A 9033-nucleotide genomic window follows, 5' to 3' on the forward strand; every position below is an offset into this window, starting at 1 on the left:
TCTTCATGCCACCGTCGAATGTCTGGCCCTTCTTGACCGTGTACGGCTCCTTCAGGTAGACCGTTCCCTTGCTGGCAGGCCACGACCCGGTGGGCATGGGGGCAGCCTCGGAGCGCACCGCGAAGGTCGAGGCGACGGAAACCACGGCGCCGACTACGACGGTGAAGACGGAGATGACGTTGACCATGTTGAGGATGGAGTAGTTGAGTATCGAAGTTTGACGGTTGGATGCTTGGTTGCTGGTCGGCAGCTTGCAGCGAAGAGCGAAAATTGAATAATGAGGTGGGGTGAGGAAGTCTGTCCGGCGTTCGGGTCTCAAATATCGCGACGACGGCAGTTGTTGGTCGAGGTGCAACAAAAAGGAGTGTGTTCGATTGTCAGTCACCGAGAAAGCGGTAATCGTTATTGCGATGCTGACAAATCCTGTCGTCGTTGCTGTGAACGCCGGATCCTGGATGCCAGATGCAGTGGTGAGAACAGCAGTAGAGAGTTCGCTGGACCACTTGAATCAAGTCTTGATGTCTAGGCTGGAGATGGACACGAAGATGACCACTGTGTAACACGGTGCGTTTAACCGCCACATGCGACTAATTTTCCTGCCTCGTGTCCAGCTGTACGGCTCGTCCATACGAGGAGGCGGCCCAGGCGCATGACGCCATTTTGCTTTAGCATGGCTGCGGCCAACGAGAAACGGTGCTCCCCGAAAATATTGACGGTTTCTGAACAATACTTACGCTAATATCAATGATAGAAGTTCGTTCCGAATATGTTGAATAAAAAGGCAGATATACTGTACTTTTAATTGACTAAGGTTAATCCCGATACAAATCGCGACCTTACAAGATCGGATGCCGTCTGATGGTCGGTGTCCCAAGGATTAGCATCGGGTGGCCGCCACCAATTTTGCTGTAGTCGCCACCGCGGCGACTACAGCAAAATTGCTAAGAGAACGGACAGCGAAACCATCGCTTGATCGCTGCGGCATCGTCGGCCGAAATCAGCCGCCGGGGGCCCCGGCAAGGCCATGCGTAGCGATGTGGGTTTTATGAAGTGCTGCAGAATTATTACGCGGATTTCTGAGAGGGGCAAGTCTTATCTCTTCATTATTAATAGTTGCCCAAGACTGCGAGTTTGTAAACGCACCCAGACTAAAATACTAAAGCAGACTAATTACTCGTGAGTGGCCAAGCGATTCAAAATTATATTAACTTAATAAAGGTGGCAACGGCGAATCTCGAGCACAGTGCTGGACTATAACAACAGTAGCAACACCGGGTCTGCACGAAGTGTTCACGATGAGCTTGAACGAAATACATCCAACGAAGGCGTGAAAAGTGCGCACAGGATAGCACATCACACGTGCGTGAGCGCAGCTCTATCGATAAAATGACAGCAATTTGCATTAATACGTGCACACCAGACGTGCGTCTTTTGAGGCAATCCCACAAAAGCTGGTCTGCTGCGTTGGTGGTCACACTGATCACTATAAATTGTCAGCGATACTTTGCAAACACCCGCTGCGTGATTTCGGTTCCCCTCTATCGGAGGGAGTCCACACACTTGTTCCGCGCCCTCCCTAGCTATGATACAATCTGCTTCGTATTCACCGCAGCTCATGAGTACAAGAACAGATGCGTGAAGCAGAAAATTTGTGTTCATACGTTATTTCCACGTATCAATAGGAGGTGGTGGTGCCGTCTTCAGCGCACGGCTTCGGTGTCGAGGTCAATGGTGGGCGTCTTAGTTGTAGTGAGTGACTGCAATAGCGTGCCGCAAAAGACGGATGCCACTACCTGTAATGGCCGTCAGCGACACACCCGCTTATTGTCGCTCGAAACTTGATTGACCCAATTTCCTTGGTCAGGTTATGAGAGACTTCGAATTCGTACACGCCCTCAGTGAGAGCGCACACAACTTGAAAGCTCGTGTCGTAAAATTACATAGTTGAACCCTTTCGCTAAAAGATTCACCCTACTTTACACCATGTTGATGATCAACAAACTGTAAAAAAAAAAGGTGAAACACATCTAAATTTCTAGTGATTTACTCATGGACGACACAATTACGCCGATTCCACCACACACAAATGGCTAACAATTCCGGAGGACCAGCAATCCAGACGCGAATCCTGGAGCATTGGGTATTGCAGACCCGCTAGCTTATGCGTAGGAGATGGTGGAGTACTGGCAGAGCGACCCCGACGGACCGGCGCCCAGTTTCTTGGGCTCGCCCGAAGTGGAGCCCTGCGACCACTGGCACACGTCCACCTTCTTGCCTTGATCTTGATGTTCTGGAGCGTGGCCTGGTCGCCCCAGTTCTTGTTCACCGTCACGAGGCTCACCTTGCCGTTCACGGCCAGCACGTTCGTGAGGCTCACCTTGCGAGACTTGTCGCCGCACGTGCCGCACGAGCGGTAGAGCTTGCCGAAGTCCTGCGCGTAGAAGCCCTCGATGGAGACCGTGCCCAGACCGTTGTGCTGGATGACCTTGTCGTCGGCCGAGCGCGCGCCACCGCCGATCACCTTGGTCACGCTGCTGGCCGAGCCGCCCTTGATGCTCAGCGCGTCCTCGCACACGTCCTCCCACCACACGTTCTGGATCGTGCAGCCGTTCTGCTCGCAGTGCACGCCCTCCATTTGGTCCTTGCCGATGATCACGTTCTTGAGCGTGGCACCGGGCTCCACCATGAACACGGTCGACTGCCCCGCTCTCCTTCTGGCCGCCGCACTTGACGTTCGAGCGCGCGTACGTCTTCATGCCACCGTCGAATGTCTGGCCCTTCTTGACCGTGTACGGCTCCTTCAGGTAGACCGTTCCCTTGCTGGCAGGCCACGACCCGGTGGGCATGGGGGCGGCCTCGGAGCGCATGGAAGCGCCCGAGGCGACGGAAGCCACGGCGGCGACTGCGACGGTGAAGACGGAGATGACGTTGACCATGTTGAGGATGGAGTAGTTGAGTATCGAAGTTTGACGGTTGGTTACTTGGTTGCTGGTCGGTAGCTTGTAGCGAAGAGCGAAAATTGAATAATGAGGTGAAGTGAGAGTGTCTTGTTCTCAAATATCGCGACGACGGCAGCTGTTAGTAGGGTGTCGTCGAGGTGCAACCAGCAGTCGGTTGGGCTGTCAGTCACCAAGAAAGTGGTAAACGTTAATGCAATGGGGACAAATCATGTCGTCGAGATCCGTTGCCGTGAACGCCGGCTCCTGGACGCCAGATGTAGAGGTGACAACAGCAGTAGAGAGTTCGTTGGATCACTTGACGTCTACAGTCGGCTGCAGATGGACAAGAACATGACCACTGTGTAACACCGTGTGTTCGAACGCCACATGTGACTAAATTGCCTGCCTCGTGTCCAGCTTATGCGGTTCGTCCATACGAGGTGGCAGCCAAACCCTCCCGTTGCAGTACATGTCGCCTTGTACGCTACAAGTAGCCAACAACCGTAGTTTATTTTTAATACCAAAGTATGCATGCAGAACTAAGACACATTTACTTGGTGCATACCCTTTTGCCGACGGTTTTGAGTAACCTTTCAAGATCGGATGCTGTCTGAAGGAAGGTCGGTCAAGGATTAGCATCGGGTGGCGACTACAGCAAAATTGCTAAGAGAACGGACAGCGAAACCATCGTTTGATCGCTGCGGCATCGTCGGCCCCCACGCACGGAGTGTGTGGACGGATGAAGCCTTGGAGGGCGATTTTAGGTCGATTACGCACTCGGACTCTGACTGCGTCACAACGTGGCTCGTGAGAGGGGCCAATTTTCACCTCGTTGTCGCCGTCAACTTGTCGGTACCGAACACAACGGAGACTTGATATCCGCCGGTTGCGCCGAAACTTCGACGCTCTAGCACCCCACAGTCGACTAAAAGACCAACGTAGACTAATTACTCGCTGGTGATCGAGTGATTAAAACAACTTAAGATGGCAAAAACTCCGACGACGCTCGATCCGAGAAGGCCTCTTTCGTGACCCTACAGTAACAGTATCGGGTCTCACGAATTGTTCACGGTAAATCTTGGTCGATTTGTGAGCGCGAACGAAAACAACCAATTAAGACGCGAAAGAGTGCGCACAGGACAGCACAGTGTGTGGTTGCACAATTAATTGAACGAGAGTGTACGTATATATATGCACATCACTGTTGGGCGCTGTAGGCAACCCGCAAAAGCACCGCTTCTAAGGCAGATTCATCGTGTTGGGTGGTCAGTGATATTTTGCAAACACCCGCTCCGTGCTTTCGGTTTCCTTCTGACAGAAGCTGCCCAGACACTAGTACCGCGTTCTCCCGCGTTATGATACAATCCGCTTCGTTTATACCGGAGGTCGGCATGTATTTACATAAACATCAATATTTGTGAAGCAAAGTTGACACCGTACAGCGTGGCTTCAAATTAATACTGAGCGTCTTAGTTGTTGTGAGTTGAAGCAATAGCAAGGGAGCATTGCGCGGATACCGGTCTTACCGTTGATCGAAAATTGACCCCCGTGACCCCCTCACTGAGAGCGGTGACGTAATATGAATAGACATGACAGTATTAGAACTCGGTATTGTCTATTAGTCATCAGCATCGTAGAAGTAGATTAAAAGACAAACTTTAAAAAGAAAGTGAAGCACATCTAAATTTCTATTGATTTACTCATGGACAAAACGATTAACTCCGATTCCACTACACACAAATGGCTTACAATGCTGGCGGACTACCAATCCAGATGCGAGTTCTGGAGCATTGGGTATTGCAGACCTGCTAGCTTATGCGTAGGAGATGGTGCTGGTGGAGTACTGGCAGAGCGACCCCGACGGACCGGCGCCCAACTTCTTGGGCTCGGCCGAAGTGGAGCCCTGCGACCACTGGCACACGTCCACCTTCTTGCCTTGATCTTGATGTTCTGGAGCGTGGCCTGGTCGCCCCAGTTCTTGTTCACCGTCACGAGGCTCACCTTGCCGTTCACGGCCAGCACGTTCGTGAGGCTCACCTTGCGAGACTTGTCGCCGCACGTGCCGCACGAGCGGTAGAGCTTGCCGAAGTCCTGCGCGTAGAAGCCCTCGATGGAGACCGTGCCCAGGCCGTTGTGCTGGATGACCTTGTCGTCGGCCGAGCGCGCGCCACCGCCGATCACCTTGGTCACGCTGCTGGCCGAGCCGCCCTTGATGCTCAGCGCGTCCTCGCACACGTCCTCCCACCACACGTTCTGGATCGTGCAGCCGTTCTGCTCGCAGTGCACGCCCTCCATTTGGTCCTTGCCGATGATCACGTTCTTGAGCGTGGCACCGGGCTCCACCATGAACACGGCCGTCTGCCACCCGCTCTCCTTCTGGCCACCGCACTTGACGTTCGAGCGCGCGTACGTCTTCATGCCACCGTCGAATGTCTGGCCCTTCTTGACCGTGTACGGCTCCTTCAGGTAGACCGTTCCCTTGCTGGCAGGCCACGACCCGGTGGGCATGGGGGGCGGCCTCGGAGCGCATGGAAGCGCCCGAGGCGACGGAAACCACGGCGGCGACTGCGACGGTGAAGACGGAGATGACGTTGACCATGTTGAGGATGGAGTAGTTGAGTATCGAAGTTTGACGGTTGGTTACTTGGTTGCTGGTCGGTAGCTTGTAGCGAAGAGCGAAAATTGAATAATGAGGTGAAGTGAGAGTGTCTTGTTCTCAAATATCGCGACGACGGCAGCTGTTAGTAGGGTGTCGTCGAGGTGCAACCAGGAGTCGGTTGGGCTGTCAGTCACCAAGAAAGTGGTAAACGTTAATGCAATGGGGACAAATCATGTCGTCGAGATCCGTTGCCGTGAACGCCGGCTCCTGGACGCCAGATGTAGAGGTGACAACAGCAGTAGAGAGTTCGTTGGATCACTTGACGTCTACAGTCGGCTGCAGATGGACACGAACATGACCACTGTGTAACACCGTGTGTTCGAACGCCACATGTGACTAAATTGCCTGCCTCGTGTCCAGCTTATGCGGTTCGTCCATACGAGGTGGCAGCCAAACCCTCCCGTTGCAGTACATGTCGCCTTGTACGCTACAAGTAGCCAACAACCGTAGTTTATTTTTAATACCAAAGTATGCATGCAGAACTAAGACACATTTACTTGGTGCATACCCTTTTGCCGACGGTTTTGAGTAACCTTTCAAGATCGGATGCTGTCTGAAGGAAGGTCGGTCAAGGATTAGCATCGGGTGGCGACTACAGCAAAATTGCTAAGAGAACGGACAGCGAAACCATCGTTTGATCGCTGCGGCATCGTTGGCCCCCACGCACGGAGTGTGTGGACGGATGAAGCCTTGGAGGGCGATTTTAGGTCGATTACGCACTCAGACTCTGACTGCGTCACAACGTGGCTCGTGAGAGGGGCCAATTTTCATCTCGTTGTCGCCGTCAACTTGTCGGTACCGAACACAACGGAGACTTGATATCTGCCGGTTGCGCCGAAACTTCGACGCTCTAGCACCCCACAGTCGACTAAAAGACCTGTGTAGACTAATTACTCGCTGGTGATCGAGTGATTAAAACAACTTAAGATGGCAAAAACTCCGACGACGCTCGATCCGAGAAGGCCTCTTTCGTGACCCTACAGTAACAGTTTCGGGTCTCACGAATTGTTTACGGTAAATCTTGGTCGATTTGTGAGCGCGAACGAAAACAACCAATTAAGACGCGAAAGAGTGCGCATAGGACAGCACAGTGTGTGGTTGCACAATGAATTGAACGAGAGTGTACGTATATATATGCACATCACTGTTGGGCGCTGTAGGCAACCCGCAAAAGCACCGCTTCCAAGGCAGATTCATCGTGTTGGGTGGTCAGTGATATTTTGCAAACACCCGCTCCGTGCTTTCGGTTTCCTTCTGACAGAAGCTGCCCAGACACTAGTACCGCGTTCTCCCGCGTTATGATACAATCCGCTTCGTTTATACCGGAGGTCGGCATGTATTTACATAAACATCTATATTTGTGAAGCAAAGTTGACACCGTACAGCGTGGCTTCAAATTAATACTGAGCGTCTTAGTTGTTGTGAGTTGAAGCAATAGCAAGGGAGCATTGCGCGGATACCGGTCTTACCGTTGATCGAAAATTGATCATCCCGTGACCCCCTCACTGAGAGCGGTGACATAATATGAATAGACATGACAGTATTAGAACTCGGTATTGTCTATTAGTCATCAGCATCGTAGAAGTAGATAAAAATACAAACAATAAAAAGAAAGTGAAGCACATCTAAATTTCTATTGATTTACTCATGGACAAAACGATTAACGCCGATTCCACTACATACAAATGGCGAGCAATGCTGGCGGACTACCAATCCAAACACGAGTCCTGGAGCATTGGGTATTGCAAACCTTCTAGCTTATGCGTAGGAGATGGTGCTGGTGGAGTACTGGCAGAGCGACCCCGACGGACCGGCGCCCAGCTTCTTGGGCTCGCCCGAAGTGGAGCCCTGCGACCACTGGCACACGTCCACCTTCTTGCCTTGATCTTGATGTTCTGGAGCGTGGCCTGGTCGCCCCAGTTCTTGTTCACCGTCACGAGGCTCACCTTGCCGTTCACGGCCAGCACGTTCGTGAGGCTCACCTTGCGAGACTTGTCGCCGCACGTGCCGCACGAGCGGTAGAGCTTGCCGAAGTCCTGCGCGTAGAAGCCCTCGATGGAGACCGTGCCCAGACCGTTGTGCTGGATGACCTTGTCGTCGGCCGAGCGCGCGCCACCGCCGATCACCTTGGTCACGCTGCTGGCCGAGCCGCCCTTGATGCTCAGCGCGTCCTCGCACACGTCCTCCCACCACACGTTCTGGATCGTGCAGCCGTTCTGCTCGCAGTGCACGCCCTCCATTTGGTCCTTGCCGATGATCACGTTCTTGAGCGTGGCACCGGGCTCCACCATGAACACGGCCGTCTGCCACCCGCTCTCCTTCTGGCCACCGCACTTGACGTTCGAGCGCGCGTACGTCTTCATGCCACCGTCGAATGTCTGGCCCTTCTTGACCGTGTACGGCTCCTTCAGGTAGACCGTTCCCTTGCTGCAGGCCACGACCCGGTGGAGCATGGGGCCGTCCTCGGAGCCGCATGGAAGCGCCCGAAGACGACGGAAATCCACGGCGGCGACTGCGACGGTGAAGACGGAGATGACGTTGACCATGTTGAGGATGGAGTAGTTGAGTATCGAAGTTTGACGGTTGGATGCTTGGTTGCTGGTCGGTAGTTTGCAGCGAAGAGCGGAAATTGAATAATGAGGTGGAGGGAGGATGTCTTCTCGGGGTTGTTCTCAAATATCGCGACGACGGCAGCTGTTAGTAGGGTGTCGTCGAGGTGCAACCAGGAGTCGGTTGGGCTGTCAGTCACCAAGAAAGTGGTAAACGTTAATGCAATGGGGACAAATCATGTCGTCGAGATCCGTTGCCCTGAACGCCGGCTCCTGGACGCCAGATGCAGTTGACGTCTACAGACTGTAGTACATTCGGCTGCAGATGGACACGAGTGTGCTTGACCGCCACATGCGACTAATTTGCCTGCCTCGTGTCCAGCTGTGCCGTTCGTCCATACGAGGAGAGCCCTCTCGTTGCAGTAAATGTCGCCTTGTACGCTACAAGTAGCCGATAACAGTACAGTGCCCTCCCCTCGTTAGCCGTCACGGGATCTCGTTCAATGTAGTAGAGTTTTGATATCATTGTATGCATTCAGGACTACGACACACGTATTTGGTGAAAACACCCTTTACCTCTGCTATAGATAATGAAGATATGAAGAGACCTCCCCTCTCAGAAATGAACGCGTAATCATTCTACAACGCTTCATGAAGACCACATCGCTACGCAGAGGGTGGCCTTGCTGACGGCAAGACCGTGGGGACCCCACTGAGGTGATTGATTTCGGCCGACGATGCCGCAGCGATCAAGCGATGGTTTCGCTGTCCGTTCTCTTAGCAGTTTTGCTGTAGTCGCCACCCGATGCTAATCCTTGGGGCGACCATCAGACGGCATCCGACCTTACAAATTTGCGATTTGTTTCGTGATTAACCTTAGTCAATT

General features: G+C 53.0%; 1 protein-coding gene across 1 annotated transcript; it reads right to left on the bottom strand.

Moving 5' to 3' along the window:
* Positions 1-2159: 2159 nt before the first annotated feature.
* Positions 2160-2686, bottom strand: PITG_09255 (polysaccharide lyase, putative; the record flags this gene model as incomplete). The annotated part of the gene is made up of 3 exons (XM_002903499.1): positions 2160-2267; positions 2327-2336; positions 2400-2686. 3 exons carry the CDS (start codon positions 2684-2686, stop codon positions 2160-2162), a joined length of 405 nt encoding a protein of 134 aa, XP_002903545.1.
* Positions 2687-9033: the final 6347 nt, after the last annotated feature.

This window comes from Phytophthora infestans, genomic scaffold (assembly GCF_000142945.1).
Source record: "Phytophthora infestans T30-4 supercont1.14 genomic scaffold, whole genome shotgun sequence".
Classification (NCBI taxonomy): Eukaryota; Oomycota; class Peronosporomycetes; order Peronosporales; family Peronosporaceae; genus Phytophthora; species Phytophthora infestans.